At 42.0% G+C, this 19,100-nt stretch overlaps 2 protein-coding genes and 1 pseudogene across 2 annotated transcripts; 1 reads left to right on the top strand and 2 right to left on the bottom strand.

Moving 5' to 3' along the window:
* Positions 1-266: 266 nt before the first annotated feature.
* LOC108222763 (berberine bridge enzyme-like 24) lies at positions 267-4,379 on the bottom strand (annotated as a pseudogene).
* Positions 1,046-3,626, top strand: LOC108222762 (uncharacterized). Its single transcript, XM_017396661.2, has 3 exons — positions 1,046-1,143; positions 1,245-3,059; positions 3,137-3,626. Exons 2-3 carry the CDS (start codon positions 2,019-2,021, stop codon positions 3,434-3,436), a joined length of 1,341 nt encoding a protein of 446 aa, XP_017252150.1. The 5' UTR covers positions 1,046-1,143; positions 1,245-2,018; the 3' UTR covers positions 3,437-3,626.
* Positions 4,380-14,348: 9,969 nt separating the features above from the next.
* LOC108221296 (uncharacterized) lies at positions 14,349-15,750 on the bottom strand. Its single transcript, XM_017395184.1, has 2 exons — positions 15,508-15,750; positions 14,349-15,317 (listed from the first exon to the last, which is right to left on the bottom strand). The coding sequence occupies exons 1-2, from the start codon at positions 15,748-15,750 to the stop codon at positions 14,349-14,351; spliced, it is 1,212 nt and encodes a 403-aa protein (XP_017250673.1).
* Between the last annotated feature and the right edge of the window lie 3,350 nt (positions 15,751-19,100).

The following is a 19,100-nucleotide window of genomic DNA, read 5'->3' as shown; positions in this document are numbered from 1 at the left end:
CCACCTTCACCTCCATTATCTCCACCACCGCAACCACCACCTGAATCGGCAACTAGAACAGATTCAGAAATTCTGGGCAGTTTCCGCAAGTTTTCACTAATTCGTGCAACACATATCACTAAATCGTAAAGAGAATATCACTAAATTGTACTGAGGATATCACTAACTTCTATTGGTTTCTAGTTTATATATATATATATATATATATATATATATATATATGCATGTTTTATTTAGTTAATCAAGCGGCAGTATGATCATCCAACTCACATATCTGAGAACATAGCCAGCGAAAAGGGAGGGATACTTTGCTCGTGCCTGAAGAAGTTTAGAGGATCAACCCGTGTCTTCACACCAACCAATCTCATAAAATTATTGTTAGAGTAGGATCTTCCCCATCTCCTGGCTGTGAAATAATTGATAGGACCTCTTGCATTGTTCATTCCCAGATCAAGGTTGGTCATTATAATTATAATACGCTCTGCGCGGATTGCTCGAAACATAAGGCCTCAAGTATTCGTATAAGCTTGTAATCCATTCAAGTTCCTGTGTTGTGTTTCCAACCCAAAGCACCCTCATGTAAACCATGTACAGTGTTCCATTCCTATTAGGGAATGGAATCGCTGATTCCGGATACTCGTCCAAAAATCCTCCGTATGGTGTAAAGACGAGAGTTGTTTCACCTGGTCCCAACTTCTAGAAGCTTATCCGACAGCCCATGTATGCCTTGTTCAACTGTTTGAAACGGAAGAATCATTTGCGTAGGGGAAAATAAATTCAACCGTCCTTGAACTTTACTTGTTTTATGATCTACGTCCTTGAACTATAAAAAAAATAAATACGATCCTGGAACTTTTTAATATTTTTGATTCGGGTCCTTCTGTCCAAAAAAAGTTAACGGACGTTAACTTTTGCTTAGGTGGCAGGAAATTTAAATAAATAATATATAAAATATTATTAGAATTAAACACGTGGATGCTGACTCATAAGTTCATTTAACTAATTTAATTTAAATATGTAATATACATATAAAAACATAATATACATATATGTTTCACAGACAAAAAACAAGCATCGGCTAACTGGGTCTATAGTTAGGGTTTAAGTGAAATTGGGGCTATTGAGAGAAGATCAAAATCGCAGGTATTTGAGAGCTTAAACATGTATATATGATATTCGTTTAATCTTCTTACTTCATCTCTTTCATTTATCTTCATTTTATAACTCGAAATTGCTTATTTCAGATGGAATCCGGTGTTAAAGTGGAGATTCATCATGGTGGGCAGTTCACGACAAAGAATGGGATAAGATACTACAAAGGAGGTAAAACTGAATACATCTATGATCAAGCCGTAGATAATATATCAGTTGCTATATGTGAAAAATTCATCAGTGCTGATCTTGGTTATAAGAATTTTAAAATTTATTGGCTTAAGGATGGATCATCATTTGATAGTAATGGATGTAGGTTGTTATGGAATGATGAAATAATACATGAGATGTGTGCAGATGCATTAATTAATGGTAGAATAAATATTTATGTGGACCATGCTTGCGAAGAGAGTGATAAGATTGAGGCTGATAATCACAGTGATGCTGATGACAGTGAATATGATGAATGTGAAAGTGAGGAGAGTGAAAATGAAAGTATTGATATTGAGGATGAATATGACACTGATCATGATGAGGAGTTTGTCGATATAATTAAAAAGAAGAAAGAAGTGTATCAAGCTAAAAAGAATCCAATGGAAGTTGCATACGAGGAGAAACTAAAAAAAAGGTTGAGGCTAGTCAATTAAATGATGAAACTGGATGGGAGAGTGAGTATGAGAGTGACTCTTTTAAATTGAATGAACCAGAGTCAACAGATTCTAGTGATTTGGAGGTTGAGTCTAGTAGAAGAGTGGAGAAAAATAAGTCGAAATCAAAGGGATTTACAACATTTAATCCAAACACCCTTATGAAACACATTGAATTTGAGATTGGACTTGTGTTTACTAGTGCATTTGTTTTAAAAAATGCTATCATTGACTATGCTGTGGAACAGAAGAGAGACATTTGGTTTAGTAAAAATGACTTGCAGAGGGTTCAAGCTAAGTGCCAGGTGTTGTGCCAGGCATATATATGCTAATTGGAGAAAGAATCATCCAGGAGTTGTTCTTAAAAATATGTTTTGGAGGGCTGCAAAGACTTCAACAGTTGAGGAGTTTAATCTAATCATGGAGGAGATTAAAGGTATATCCCCACTTGCCTACACTGATTTGGTTAAGACAGAACCAAGATATTGGTCCAGAGCATTTTTTGATATCTTAACTGCTTGCGAAATGGTTGACAATAATTTATCTGAGTGCTTTAACAGTTGGATAGTAGAGGCAAGATACAAGCCTATTATTCAATTGTTAGATGACATAAGGTTGCAAATTATGGAAAGAATTCATAAAAAAAGAGATGCAATGTCTGCAGTTGAGTGTAAAATATGTCCAAGAATCATTAAAAAATTGAATAAATGTATTGAGGGTACTCAATTCTGTAAATCAACATGGACTGGTGGGGATGAGTGTGAAGTCCGAGACACTAATGGGGGACAGTGGGTGGTAGATATGGTGAATAAGGTATGTAGTTGTAGAAGATGGCAGTTAAGTGGCATTCCATGTATTCATGGATGTGTTGCACTATTTAGTATGAATCGAAATCCCGAGGAAAAAGTTGATGATTGTTTCAGTAAAGCTGTATACATGAAAGCTTATGAAAATATACTCAGGCCAATGAAAGGTGCTATGTTCTGGCCACATACCGGTCTTCCTGACATTCTTCCCCCAAAGGCAAGAAGAATGCCCGGGAGACCTAAGAAAAATAGGAGAAAGGAACAGGGTGAAGTTGGGGCCGGGATGAAGTTAGGAAAAAAAGGGGTGGCAATGAGATGCAGTAAGTGTCTACTCTATGGTCACAATAAAACAACTTGTAAAGCAAGTGATGAAGAAATCAATGAAAGACAAAGAGAAGCTGCTGAGGCAAAAAAGGCTCATAGTGAGGCTGCAAGGGCCCAAGCTGCAGCAAAGGTTAGGTTTTAGTATGCCTTTAAATATTTGATGTTCTTAGTTAATGTACTAACATATGTTGTTCTTAATATATGTAGAGGAAGAAGGTAACAAGTCAAAAAAAGAAGCCTGACGTTGCAGACCAAGTTGAACAACCAAAAAGAAAACGGGGAAGACCACCTAAGGCAGCCAATGTTCATGTGCTGCCTCAGCCACTTCCACTACCTCCACCAGGTGTAGGGGTTTACAAATGTAACAAGGATGGTCATACTTACTTCTCAACAACAACCGAAACAATCAGAGTAACTAGTTCACAACCAGTAGGATCGACTTCAGCTCCTGCAACTACAAAAAGAGTTCATAGCTCAAGCCAACCTACTGGAGGAAAAAAACGGTGAATGTGAACTTTGGAGGTTTAGAGTACAAAATGTGGACTACTTTTACAAGAATTTAAGATGTCTGGTATTAAAATTATGAGTATTTTGGAATATTTTTGCTACTTAGTATTTGTTTTATTTTTAAGCTATTTATTCCAATGTAATATCAGTACACTATCACTTAATGTTCAAGTACTCTATTTCAATCTTATCTTTGTTTTTGTTTCAATTTTACATTGTGTTATAGAAAGATATTAGAGTAAAAAAATCAATTAATGAAAATAAAATTTTATTAAAGTGCAATAACATCCAATACAATTTTTTATTAAAGTGCCACATAATATCCATATAGCATCCAGCATTTTTCTTTTAATTTTATCAGCTGCCACCTAAGCAAAAGTTAACGTCTGTTAACTTTATTTAGACAGAAGGACCCGAATCAGAAATATTAAAAAGTTCAAGGATCGTATTTATTTTTTTTATAGTTCAAGGACGTAGATCATAAAACCGGTAAAGTTCAAGGACGGTTGAATTTATTTTCCCTTTGCGTAGCGTTCTGTTCTAGTGTTCGAGAGATATTGAAAATCGCAACTGTTTCCGGAACTTCAACTAGATTCAGCTCCCAAGACAAAACAACACCGAAGCTAGAACAGCTGCCACCTCTTAAAGCCCAAAAAAGATCTTCACCCATTGATTCTCTGTCAAGAATATTTCCATAAACATCGACTATCCAAACGTTCAGGACATTGTCCAGACACCAGCATATAACATACAAGTCAAGCAACAGTAGACCAGACACCAGCAGGGAAACCGTATTTACGACGCAGCACACCATATCCGCCACCACATATAAGTCCAGTAGCACCAACAGTAGACCAGAACCAGACACCAGCAGGCTCTGTAAATCCAGTAGTAAACTTCACCTAGTGTGGCGCCAGCCAGGGACGGAACCAGAAATACTCATTTTCTCTTACCCATTTTTTTATACTTTTTTCTTAGTACTTTGCACGTATTTTAGGCTATATAAAATATAATTTTATAAATTATTTTTAATATTTTGTTCTAAAAAAATATTTTAAATATTAAATTTTATTTAAAAGTAAAAAAATAAAAAGAAACTGTGAAATTATACTTTAAAGAAATTTTAAAATACAAATCAATTCTAACTCTAAATAGAATATACAGGAAATATGTTATATCAAACAATACTAAAAATAGATATGTTGAAAAAATCAAACTTATAAATTTTTTAAGTTATAATTTTAGTCAAAAATAGATATTGTTTGATATTTTATATCAAACAATACTAAAAATAGTTCAACATATAATTTTAGTCTTCAGGTATTGTTCCTGGTGTTATGACTCACTTCAGAAATTATTATTATTAGACCATATATTAATTTGCTTCCCCGCACATAAAGCAAGATTGAGTAAATTTTAGAGTTGTGATCAAAATTTACACCGATTTTTAAAAAATTGGCGAGAGTTTCAAATTCTCAAAAAAATGACCAAACTTTGGCTCCGCTTTTTAAAAGTGTGGGAGCCACATTCTGTCTGTTACTCCGTTAGTGACATTTAACGGAAGCCATATTTTTAAGAAACGGAGACAAAGTTTGGCCACTTTTATGAGAATTTGGGAATCTGGTCAACATTATGAAAATCGATGTAAACTTTAGGCACAACTTTGAAGTTTACTCAACAAGATTCTAGTAGTTTAGAGAAAGAAGTGCTCCATGCATTCAGAGTTTTGTTTTGGCACAGCAAACTGCAGTGGAATATGCAGTAACAATTAATTCACAGAATAGAAATATATGATATAATCAGCGGGTTTTTCGGCATTGGAATCAATTACAGAAATGAACGTACATCATGTGATGGGGAGTTATCTGTAGTGATGCATATGCTATTTCTGTTTTTATAATTGCAAGCTCTGGCTGCTGAGCTGCTTGTCGGATTGCATCGAGATATTCTTATCTTGTTATGCACCAGTTTATAATAGAGTAAATTGCACACTGTGTACCTGTAGTTTCAGCTTAGTGCACTTTGTGTACTTCAGTTTTCATATCTAGCAATGTGTGTACCTCAAGTTCGTAGATTCTTGCAAAGTGTGTACTTCCGTTAGTTTGAAGATTAACACCGTTAAAAAGGAGGGGCAACAATGAAATTTGGCAGCAGTTGAAAGGCGGGGCAATGGCTATTCTGTTTGTGTTACATGCACACAACATTGCAGCAAAGCTTTGTTTTTTCTTGTTGCCGTGTCTGAATACTGTGAATGCCGCTGCTGGTTGTCCGAACTGCTTGGACAGAAGACATTACAAGACATTACTTTCGTCTTAAAAATATTATTTTTTATATTTTTTTTCTAAATAAAAATATATAATCAAAATTTTAATTCACAAGAAAAATCAATCAAAAATAATATCTTAACTACCCTATCAAAATACTTAAAAGTGTGTGTCAAAAGTCAAAGCGTCAAATAATAAAAAATAATGGATGTATATTTTTTACAAGCTCCGGAACATGGGGCAGCTCTAAATTGGTATTCTCTTCCTTTCTATGTCCATTTTGTTCAGAGAATTCTACTACCTTCAGGAGCATATCATATTCCTTTTCACTGTCCGTAAGATCACCATTTTCTTCATGACAATTCCCTGATCTTATTCACAGAGCTGATTTTTTTTACTTTGAAGCTCCTTGTTCACAGAAAATTATATATATATAATTATTTAAATATATACAAAATTTGTACTTCAAAATATAAATTAAATGTTTATATACAAGTTATAAATATTACTTTTTTGAGTAACACGGGCATATTATTCAAAAAATATTCATACTTTAAATTCATAATAATAGTTTGGTTAGAAAAAATTAGGTTATGAACATATTAATTATATTATCAAACATATTTCTAATTAAACATTACATATTATAAATATTTAAATTTATGTTTAAATTTTCTATCAACAATTTTAATTTAGAATTTAGTAATATTAAATAATGTTTTTTTAATCTTTATATTTATAAATATAAGTATAATGAAAAAATTATATATAAATCGTGATATAATCAAAGAAATGAGTACTAAATACTACACTTATAAATTATCTATGTTAATATCTTATAACTAGCATATTCAAAATGAATTTTACGAGAAATTAATAGATAAAGTATGTTGTAAATTTATTCGTATGTTTATTAAATAAAATTTTTTATTCTTCTGAAAAAATAATAATTTTATTTAAAAACTTAAAAAAACCATTTTATTTTACATAAATATATAAATATATTATAAATTTTGGAGCTCGCAACAAATCATTACCTTCCTCTAGTTGTTGCATGATTTGAGTCCAAAGACTTGATGCAGTAGAGAAGTGCGAGGAGTAATAAAGAACAAGACTGCTGCTGGAAATGTCTGTGCTGCCGCATACTAACGGTGTTAACTTCAATCTAACGGAAGTACACACTTTGCAATTGCTAGATATGAAATAACAGGTACACAAAGTGCACAATCGTGAAACTAGAGGTACACGGTTTGCATTTTACTCTTTATAATATCGTATATCAATTTTTCCTCCTTGTTAATTTAGACATTTGTATAATTATTGTATAGATCTTTTCATATTTTTTTAACCGTAGTGAATTTTAGTAATATCATGTTCTTATTATTGTTTCTATTACTGCACTCCATTTGCTATTCGTAACCGGCTAGCTTAGGATAAAAGGTTATGGATACTGATATTGTGGGTTGCTATCAATGGCTCCAATAGGCTATAGTATGCGTCGATCCATTCTTTCGTTAGTATTATGTGAGTATTATTTGTCATGTTCTCTGTTTTCTTGAGTGTCCTTGTATATGTTAATTACTAGACAAGCCCAGACTTCCACCCATATGTATATGAAATCACAATTATAATTCTGGATGACAATGATAATTAGTGTCTCACTACGATATTTTTAGAGACAAATATGACTTTAGTGATTCTCATAAATTTGTTTTAAAGAAATTCAACTTTTTAGGACAAGTGTATAAAATAGAAGCAAGAAAGACAGCAGCAAACAAAAGAACTTCTAAAACTAGAACTCACATTATATTCTGAAGTGAAGTTGAAATACTGAAATAAGATAGCTACTACCAAGAAAACAGCAGCAACAACAATCCCAAGAGATTCGGGCCTGTGAAACACAACAGGGTTGAAACCATAGTATCATAATATAAGCTCCGGATCATATATAAGCTTCGAGTCCTCGTCCCCGGCGGTCGCATGCCAGAGACCTTGTAACTGTCCTATCATTTTTTGACCGTTGGAAATAGTCAGGATTATAACAAAAATTTAATATGTATACGCTTTTCAATTGCCGGACGAGTAAATGATCTCGTCACGAGACCTCGTCCAAAAATTAAAAAGTGCTCGACGTTTGTTATAATCCTGGGGACTGTATATTCATCCAACGGCCAGAAAATGATAGGTTGAAACATGACCTCCAAGTAAATTATCATCATATATTTTCGGGTAATGTATGTGATAGCATAGTTTTGCTTCAGTACCCCTGCAAATAGTTGGACGTTAAGATAGTTTGCAGTGGAACGTGAAATGTAGGTAAATAAAATATAGGAGAACGAAAGAAAGCACCACCACTTGAATGGAGCCCTGAGGAGTGCCTTTTTTGTTGATATCATAACCAAACATATTACGCCTGAGGAGATATTTAGAAGCCACCGGGATCAATCTTATCGTAACGAAAAGCCGAAAATGCTGAGACCAGCTGTTGATAGAGGAATTTTGTGAATCAACAAACGTGAGGTTCGTTGCCGGAATTAGGTGTTTCACGGTGATTATATGACGGAAATCCGCCGTGGGTGGTGGTTTTAGGTGTTTGAGGGTGGCTGAGATCAAGGGAATATATTTCTGCTCTCGTTCTCACAACTCTCGATATATCCCCTTGATGTGCCTACGTACCCCTTTATATAGGGGATCAAGCCGTACGTAGTTCTGTTGGACCAGGAGTCCTAGTTTGATCAGGACTAGGCCTCTTGGAGATAAGATCGATCTTAAGCCGGTGGCTTATCTCGGAGAGTCCTACTCCAGTTAGAATTAGTCTTGAGGCTGACTACCTCAGACTCCTAATCCAAATAGATCACGGGTTCGACAATATCTCCACTACGAGAGATAGCATCTACCACGATTCTACGAAAAAGTCATCTGGGAGAGCCATGACCAACCCCTTGAGGTGTAGGGACATGTCCTCACCTCCCGATGAGGCCTTCGTCTTCAAGTAAGGTAAATAAGGAGCCAAATTACACGATCGTCTCAATCCCCCGATGAGGGCTAACTCACCAGAATACATGATTTAGACATATGATCGGCCTTCATGTTACCCCGGAGGGCCTTCAAGAACCATGATCACCTCAAGCCCCCACACGAGGGTTAACTCGGCAGATAGCAGGATTGAGGATTGTAGATCATGCCCGGATGAGTCCGGGAACTATCAGATGAGCTTGATAACTACCAAATGAGCTTGGTAACTGGTCTTCATATCTCTCGGAAGGGTCGTCACGGAGACTCACTCATTCTCTCATACAAGCTATTTAACTGCCATCATAACCTTCTCAAACCTCGAGACGCGCCCTTTCACTTGGCGCGCCCTCAGGCTTTCCTTCTCCCAACTCCTGTGCCACTAAGACATGAGGCCGCGCCCCCCGGAATACACCCGGGAAGGACGCGCCTTGTCCCTCATCTTCTTAGCATAAAAAACGACTATAACAAGTACTCCCCAGATTCTCCTATCATTAAAGATGTTAGGGGAATCTTCATAACAAGAATATTACTCCAAACATTCGAGTGGCGGTTCAGCTTTTTTCCACTTCAGCTTCTGACAAGACGCGTCCTTTGATTAAGGCGCGTCCTCCCTCTCTGATTCTTGCCTAGCGAATTCGTAGCGTTTTCACCCGTTGTTTGAATTTAATTTCAAAATTTAAACTTAAAGCGATAGCTGTCATTTGTTCCCTATAAATACCCTTGTCTTCTCCACAATCCACTTTCTTCACTTTCACTCAACTTCTCTCTCTTCCCCGGCCACTCAAACTTTCCGAGCACACCACGCCTCTTTCCGACGTCCGTTCGCGAATCCGTTCCATCCAATCTCTTCGCCATCTTCAAAGGTATGTTTTACATCCATTTTCGTCAATTTTCGCTGAGTAAATTGATAGATTTAAGCATGTGTCCTTTCGACTTTCAATGTGTTCTCAAAGTTCTTCACTCGTATACATGTATATATATATTTGTATATATCGTCTTTGATCCGTTCAATTAACCATAATCGTGTAACAACTGTGTTTGTGCGTTGCTAATCATCACCTGTTACGCTTTAAGGCGCGTCCTTCAACGAAGGCGCGCCCCTAGATGATCTTTAAAATCAAGTGTCTTAAATAACCATTCAATCTGCAAACGCCCCCTTGCGCATCTTTTTTACTTTAGAAGTCAATATGAACAACAATAGGACGCGCCTCGCGCCTCCCCCACTATCTTTTCTAAGTCATTTTACGATCATAAAAACAACAGAAAGGCGCGTACTGACTTCAGGGCGCGCCTGTCTTTTATTTCCATGTGGCACCAACCTTTCACCAAACTTCTTTCTATTGCTTCATATTTTCCTAACCTGCAATCATTAGGAAGCGCCTTCACAGCTACTTTTTCTTTTCTTTCAGCTGGCAGACGAAGGCGCGTCTCCTCCCTTCCATCCATTTAGAAGTTTTCTAGGGCGACTGGGAATTTCTATTTCTCCACCTGAAGCTTTTTCACCAACACCACCACGCCCATCTTACATCCTTTCTGAGGAAGCGAAAGAAAGGATCCTCCATACCCTTGCTCAGGACATGGAATCTTCACACTCCTCGACCCCTCAAGCAACTACTCCACCCCCTCCAGTCGACGAAGCCATTAGTACTCCCACCATGGCTGGCCGTCCCAAGGATTACGATTCTGACTTCGAAAATTGGTTTGAGGAGTCCGAAGGCGCGTCTGTTCCTACCCGTAAGGGCAAGGGTAAAATGTACCAGATCATTTCCTCTTCTTCAAAGCATAGCATTTCCTCCCCTCCCAGCGACAGAGATGATTCTGACTACGAGATCTCAGATAGGGGAGGCGAGGGCGCGTCCTCTCACAAAGCTGTGGAGGGTGATATTGACGAGGATATTCCTCAGGGCGCGCCTCGAGGTAGGGAATCCAGAATTCCTCCTTCCCCTCCATCTTCTCTTGAGCCGTACATTCATCCTCGTATCGAGGAATGGGAGGATGACGTTGACTGGTCTGAATACGGGGACATGGAACTCTCTTCCAAGATGGTCGAAGAAATAAAAAAAATAAGGGTAAACTGAGCTGCGTAGACCAACCCTCTACACTTTCCTGGGAGGAACTGGAGTGGACCATGGATTACTATGAGCAAAAGGGAACAGCTGTGGTGCCTCTCGAGGAGATGAGGGCGCATCGTTTCGACATCGGGAATTATAGGATTCCCCGCACAGTTTTGACTCCCAGACACGTGAGCCTTGGGGTAGGCGCGCCCTTACACAATTACTTTGAGCAGATTTGTAGGTGGTTCGACATTGCACCTATCCAATTATCACCCAATTCGTACAAATTGGCGGCAGGATTGTACATCCTGTACAAGGAGGAGGGATACGGCGCGCCCTCTATGGAGGAGCTTAGCTACTTCTTTCGTCTGACAAGAAGTTCCTTGGGTTACTTCTTTCTTGTAGTCAGGAAACAACAGAACAACAAGAGATTCAGTGAAGGGCGCGTCTCCCATATTAAAAAATGGAAGGAACCCTTTTTCTACGTGTACCACGTCAAGAGGGTGAGAACCCAGTTCAATATTTCACCAGGTTAGAACATCATCCCTAGGGAGGCGCGTCCTCCCTTTACTTCCTTTTTATATTCCGTTATTTTCTTCCTAAGTTGTTAACCGTTGGCCTTTTCCATAGTGGAGCGTGGCATGTCATCTTTAGATGAGGAGGCGTCTGCAAGGGCGCAGCACATCTTGGACCTTCCTCACGAGAGGAAGAACATGTCCATCCTGGTTACCACCTCCACTTTGCAGGACGCAGGATTCCTCTCCCCTAACATTGGATCCAAAGTGGGGTTCAAGGTTTTTAGGGACGGCTGACCTTTAGTTGATAGAAAACACGAATACTCGAATAAAAGGCCTAGGGAGCAAAGCCCTGATGATTTATCTGATAGAGGTATTATGGGGCGCGCCCCCTCACCCCCATATAGAGATAATTTTGTCCACAGGACGCGTCTTGCATTTGCATTTTTTACTTATTGAATCTATTCTGCCCGTTGACCTTGCATTCTTTACAACTGTATATAAGACTGATGTATCTTTATTCTTATTGTGCAGGTATGACGTCCGTTCCCACCTTTTTGCAGAGAACGAAGCTCAACTCGGGAGAAGGCGCGTCCTCCCAACCTTCTACTTCGAAGCGGGGCGCGCCTGGACTTGATATCCCGAAACAGGGCGAGAGACCCGATCCTGCTTTGGAGGATTCCCGAGGTCCCAAGAAGCAACGGGCGACCAAGAGGCAGAACATCCCTCCATCCACCAGTCTCTCATCCAGGGCTCTAGGGGAGATTGGTGCATCAATTGCTTCTGATGATGAACAGAGGGCGTGGCGCGCCAAATCTGATTCCGAGAAGGATGAATGGATCCTTAAAGCAAGTTGTGAGATGTTGGTTCACAACATGGACCGAGAAAATGCAAAAGCTGCCCAGGGGACGCGTCTCTTGAACCTAGAGAAGGAAATTTCTCTGCTAAAGAAGGAAGCAAAAAAGCAGGAGAAAGCGCTGCAGGCTGCCGAGAATGCAAAGAAGGCAGCTGAAGAAAGCTTGAGTAAAGAGACGACGCGCCTGGAGAAAGAACTTGCTGATCTGAAGAAGGCGAACTCCAATCTTGAGTCAACAAACAAGAGTTTGGTGGGGGAGAAGGAAAAAGCGGAAGGCGCGTTCTTCTTTGAAGGAGTGTGCAGCTATGTTGCCACCTTCCTTTTTGGGGAGCCGGACTATGACTGGCTTCCAAAGTTTGGGAAGACCACGGCTAACTTCATGGCCGAGTTCCCTTCTCAGCACCCAGAACTATCGGCAGCTTTTTTATGATCTATCGGCACTTGATATTTTTTAAGAACCAAGGGAGGGCGCACCTCTTCCTCGACATTTTTGTGTTCTTTGTATGTTCAAACGGAAGTGAATTATGATCTTCATGTTTGCCGTTCGACTAATTTTGAGTAAGGTGAGGTCGCGTTCCTTCTAAGGGCGCGCCTATCGAACCTAGTGTCTTGTCTAACTTTTTGAATAGTTCATAAACTTTTAAGCCATTATTCTCCAAGCAACCCCTTTCAAGTGGAGATAGGGCGCGGCATCCATATATTTTCGTGGGCGCGCCTGTATTAAGAACACATTGCACACACTTTTGTATGGGGAAACAAGTGGCTCTAGGCCTTTATTAAGGATAACTGAGTCATAACATGGCCTTTGGCCCATAGTAAATCTGATAACTAATGCGCTCGAGTACGAAACCGCACCCGTCCCAAGGAGCTGTTAACTCCAAGGGGACATAAAAAGACTAGCAAGGGCCTTAGTCTGAAGAAGAGCGTATGTGTACTACTCCCCTAGACTAGGAGTGATGTTTAATCATTGCTAGTCTACGTAGCCTGCGGCTACTGATAATATTTCTTCAAGTGTTCCGCGTTCCAAGGTCTTGGAACGGGTTTTCCATCCAGGTCCTCCAATCTGTAGGTACCTTTCCACAATTTGACCTTCACTTTGTAGGGGCCTTCCCAATTGGCCCCGAAAACTCCATGTTGGGGATTCTTGTTGTTGAGTATGACCTTTCTAAGGACAAGATCCCCAACTTGAAAGGGGTGAGCCTTCACTTTGTTGTTATAGTACCTAGCCATCCTGCGTTGATAAGCGGTCAGGCGTAGTTGTGATGTAGCTCTGATTTCTTCGATCATATCCAAATAAAGCCTTTGGTTCGCATCATTGTCGAGTTGGTCGAAGTAGTCTCTCCTGAACGATCCTGCTCCGATTTCGATTGGGACCATGGCCTCACATCCGTAGGCTAGCACGAACGGCGACTCCCCAGTCCTTGTCCTAGGAGTCGTGTTATAAGACCACAGCACCATCAGGAGTTCTTCTGGCCAGCTTCCTTTGCTATCTTCCAACTTTGTCTTCAAAGTATGCTTAATGATTTTGTTCACCGCCTCCGTCTGCCCATTGCTTTGGGGGTGATACACTGCCGCGAAATCCTTCTTGATGCGAAGGTTTTCACATAGGCTTCTTAACTCCTTGCTGTCAAACTGCTTTCCGTTATCCGAGATCAGCTTGTAAGGGACTCCAAACCTGCAAACAATAGAGTTAAAAACAAAACCTGTTATTTTCTTGGCTGTGATGGTGGCTAGGGGTGCGGCCTCCGCCCATTTGGTAAAGTAATCCACGGCTACGACTGCATACTTCACTCCTCCCTTGGCTTTAGGGAGTTCGCCGATCAAATCTATACCCCACATGGCGAAAGGCCAAGGACTGGTCATGGTGGTTAAGGATGTGGCTGGGCTGTTGGTAAAGTTGGCAAATCGTTGGCACTTGTCACATGCTCTGGCAAAATTGAAAGCATCACTCCTCAAAGTTGGCTAGTAGTACCCCTGTCTCAATATTTTCATGGCTAGGGAGTTACCTCCCGAGTGGTTTCCACATATGCCGTCATGGATCTCCCTCATCACGTAGGTGCACTCCTCTCCATCTATACATTTGAGCAGCGGCTGGTTAAAGCCTCTTTTATACAACTTCCCATCGTATTCTACATACCTAGCAGCCTTGTATTTCAACTTTCGGGCTTCAGCTTTATCTTCGGGCAGCGTACCCTCCCTGATGTATTTCTAGATTGGGGTCATCCATGTTGGATTCTCACCCTTGTCTTCTATTTCCGTTACCTCAAGCTCGGGGTTGCTAGGTACCTCCTGTATCTCCAGGCGGATAACTCCCAGTAAGGCCGGGTCTTTCTGAGATGCTAACTTTGCGAGGGCGTCAGCATCCCCGTTGAATTCTCTAGGTACCCTGTTCACCTGCACCTCTTCAAACTGATCTAACAGTCCTTGTACGCATTTGAGATATATGGCCGTTTTAGGTCCTTTTGCTTGGTATCCTCCTTTGATATGCTCGACCACCAGCATGGAGTCGACCTTTATAACAAGCTTCCTCACCTTTATTTCAAGGGCAAGCCTCAACCCTCCGATCAGGGCTTCATACTCTACATCGTTGTTAGAGAGCTGGAAGGTAAAATGAATTGCGTTCAAGAGTCTGTGCCCTTCCGGACTTACCAATACTATCCCGGCTCCCGCTCCTTCATTATTTACGGCCCCATCTGTGTGCAATATCCACCAGAGCTCGGGTATGTTTTCCCTGGGGTATGTCTGCTGTGGTGGTAGGTCGGGGTCATATTTAATCAAGAGGCCAGACTTCTCCCCATCTTCGGGGAACTCCAAGATGAAATCTGCTAGGGCTTGTCCCTTGATGGCGGTGCTCGGCTTGTAGTCTAGGTCAAACTGCCCCAACTCGATTGCCCACTTCATCATTCTACCGGTCACCTCCGGTTTATGCATAATCTGTCGGAGGGGGTATGCCGTCCTAACTTCTACCTTATGAGCCTGGAAGTATAGTCGCAGTTTTCTAGTTGCATGCACCAGGGCATATACCAGCTTCTCCATGCTCGTGTAGCGGGTCTCCGCGTCTAACAACCTCTTGCTCACGTAGTAGATCGGGGACTGCCCCTCCTCATCTTCTTTTACCAATACCGCACTTATGGAGTAGTCCGAAACGGCCAAGTAAAGGACAAGCGTCTCTCCCTCCTGAGGTTTGGCCAAGAGAGGGGGCTCACCCAAATGCTTTTTTTATCTTTATAATGGCGTCCTCACACTCCTCCGTCCATTCGAAGTCCTTGGACGCACCCTTGATGGCTTTAAAAAACTTCTTGCATTTTTCCGAGGACTTGGACACAAATCTGTTCAGGGCGGCTATCCTTCCCGTCAGGCTTTGCACCTGCTTGATGGTAGCTGGAGACTTCATGTCCAACAGCGCTTTGATTTTTGCCGGGTTGGCCTCTATGCCTCTGTGGTTAACCATAAAACCGAGGAATTTCCCCGACTCTACTCCGAACACATATTTCTGCGGGTTGAGTTTCATCCTGTACTTCCTCAAGATTTCGAACATCTCTGATAGGTGAGCAACATGGTCAACTTCTCTCTTTGATTTAACCAACATGTCGTCTACGTATACTTCCATCGTCTTCCCAATCTAATCCTTGAACATCATGTTCACCAACCTCTGATAAGTTGCCCCTGCGTTGATGAGCTCAAATGGCATGCCGATGTAGTAATATAGGTCCCTGTCAGTGATGAAGGAGGTGTGCTCCTGGTCAGGCTCGTATATGGAAATCTGATTGTATCCTGAGTAGGCATCCATGAAGCTGAGAAGGGCGTGTCCTGTCGTTGAATCCACTAGTTGGTCGATGCGAGGGAGCGGGAAACTATCTTTGGGACACGCCTTGTTGAGATCTGTGAAGTCTATGCAAGTGCGCCACTTCCCGTTGGGTTTCTTGACAAGTACGGGGTTTGCTAACCATTTCGGGTAGAATGACTCCTTTACCAATCTTGCTTTCAAGAGGCGATCCACCTCCTCTTGTAAGGCCTCGGCTCTTTCTCCGCTGATGGGCCTCCTTTTCTGTCTAGCACCCTTTTTGGAGGCGTCGACGTTTAAGTGGTGGCACATAACGGCCGGGTCTATCCCTACCATATCCTCGTGACTCCAAGCAAATACGTCGAGGCTATTTGTAAGGAATTCTATCAGCTTGCTTCTTACCTCTGGACCTAGTTTGGATCGTATCTTCAAGATCTTGCCATCACTCCCCGGTGTAACTTGCACGTCGATCATATCCTCAGCTGGCCCTGTATTCTGCACTTGCATGGGTAGTCGCGGGTCTAGGTTGAAATCAAACTGGTGCGGGGTTTCCTCCGGTCCTGAGGGCGCGCCCCTAGAAACTTCTTTGGGAGGAGAGGGCTCTTCTAATTCCATGACGATCACCTGTCGATCCATCTTTCTGACTTTCTTCAGAGGTGCCTCCTCCACTTCGATAATCTGTTCTTCACATTCTTCAGACATTGATTCATTGACAAGAGGGGGTTCGCCTTCGTGAGGGACACGTCTTCCAAGTGATGGGATGGTGGGCGTGTCCTCACTATCGCTCTCTGGATATTGAATGAGGTAGAGAGCGTGGACTGAGTGGAGTTCCTCGTGGGGCGGCACTCCCCTTCTGTCTCGAAAATTCTTAAGTGACCGGCCATAGCAATCGCGAGACTCATATTGGGATCCTTTCACACAACCAACTCCCCCTGGGGTGGGGAACATCAAAGTAAGATGATAGATGGAGGTGACTATTCTCATGTCTTTCAAGAGGGGGCGTCCCATGAGTGCATTATGTGCTGAGGGATGGTCAATGATCACAAATTCGGCTATCTGAGTGGCCGCTCGTGGAGCCTCCCCTAGAGTAACTAGTAAGCGAATGGTTCCTTTGGCTTTGATAGCCTCTCCCCCGAAGCCGTATATGTAAAGATTTTCTGCGGTCATGTCTTTGTCTGGTAACCCCATTTTCTTATAGGTGTCGTAGTAGAGGATGTTGACTGAACTCCCATTATCAACGAATACTCGATGAACATTCAAGGTGGCAATGCGGATGGCGACCACTAAAGCTTCGTTATGGGGGTGGTGTACCCACTTTGCATCATCCTCCGTGAATGTGATGTCCATAGTTTCTCCCTTGAATACTCTTGGGGCTCTAGCCGATAGATGGTTCACATTGGTCAGGGGGTAGTCCCTTACTTCTTTGGCGTACTTCTCCATTGCTTTTCGACTACCTCCCCCTATGTATGAACCTCCGAATATACTTCTAATGCTGCCTTCCCTCACAAACTGGGTGTCGTTCTGTTTTTCACCTGCTCTATCGTCCTGTGACGCTCCGAGGGCGCGTCTTTCCGGGGGATGATCGGTCCTATATTTTTTTACCCATTCTGTTAGATATCCTTCTTTGAGTAAGTATTCAATATCCTCTTTCAGATGTCGGCACTCGGAGGTGCTATGCCCGGCTGATTCGTGGAAGTCACAATACTTCTTTTTGTCCTTAGCTATGTGCTGGGTTATAGGTTGAGGTCTTTGAAAAGGCACCTTATCCTTACTTACTGCATAGATGTGCTCGGCCGATGCCGTTAGTGGAGTGTATGTGCCTGACTGCCTCGGAGGGCTCCAAGATCTTTTACTCGAAGTCATGTTTACCCTTCCCGGAGAGCGGGCGCGTCCTCTTGTTTCTGGGCTGGGGGTGCGATCCTTCCTTTTATACTTTGATTTGGCGATCTCCTTTTGATTCTCGGCCAACGACTGCTCTACTTTTTTGAAGGACTCGGCTGCGGAATATAATTCAGACAGGGTGGCTGGGTCCTTCTCTTGGAGGTGTTTCCAGAAGTCGGTGCCAACTTTAAGCCCGGCTATCAGGAAGTTCTTCAAGGTTTCATCTGAAGCTCCTTTTACTCCTATGGATTCTTGATTAAATCTCTTGAAGTATGCTGTCAGAGTTTCATTATCACGCTGCTTGACGTTGGCGAGAGTAGTAACGGGCGGAGCGTATTTGGTTGCGGCTTGGAATTGTGTCATGAACATCTGCTGCATGCCTTCCCAAGAGGAGATGACCCCTCCTCCTAACTTCTGAAACCATTGTTGGGCACTGTCCCATAAGGTTGCTGCTAGGAACCTACATCTGACCAAGTAAGGGATTTGATATAAGTCCATTTCAATGTTGAACCTGATCAAGAATTCGCGGGGATCAGCATTCCCGTGGTAACGGAGATCAGCATTCAGGTTTCTGAAACCGGTCGGTAATTGGGCTTCGCGGACTGCTGTGGTAAATGGTGATGAGATTTGTGGTGTCGTTGTGGCAGTGCCAGCTTGCAAGAGGGCTAGTAACTTCTTTAAATCTTCAAGGTTGATGGTTCCGATCCCTGGGATAGTTTGGGTGGTTACCAGAGGGGTAGCGGTTGCATTTGTTAGGTTCGTGTTGGCCGCTGTGGTCTGAAGTACATTGTTGGCTTGGGTCTGGGTAGCGGTCGGTTGGACGATTTGAGTTAGTGTTTGCGTTGGAGGGGTAGGTGCGGTGGAAATGGGAATAGTTTGCTGCGGAGTGGGTATGATTGGAGGTGGTGTGGCTTGTTGATTGGCAGTAGGTATGATTAGAGGTGGCGTGGTTTGTTGATTGGCAGTAGGTGGGCCTTGGGGAGGCGTGTCTCCTTGATTGCTCAGGGGGCGCGTCCTTCCCGCGGCTCTCGGGTTCGGCATATGTTGGCTCGATTCACTTTGAGAAGGGAGGTATTCTATCAGGGGTCCTCGTCGGCGCCTTTCCCTCGAATTCGGTATGAGGCCTCTTCCTCTCCCCCTTACTCCTCGGTACGTCCTGCCTGATCCTGTTTCACGTCTCGCCTCAGGAGGCGCGCCATTCCCCTGAGGACGTGGGGGCGCGCCATTTCCCTGAGAGGGTCTCCTCTGTTCCTGCTCTGCCATTCGCACAATCATAGCCAAACTATTTGGAGTGA

This window comes from Daucus carota, chromosome 5 (genome assembly GCF_001625215.2).
Source record: "Daucus carota subsp. sativus chromosome 5, DH1 v3.0, whole genome shotgun sequence".
NCBI classification, from domain to species: Eukaryota; Viridiplantae; Streptophyta; class Magnoliopsida; order Apiales; family Apiaceae; genus Daucus; species Daucus carota.
The sequence above is the reverse complement of the archived record's forward strand: the minus strand, read 5'-3'. Positions and strand labels throughout refer to the sequence as shown.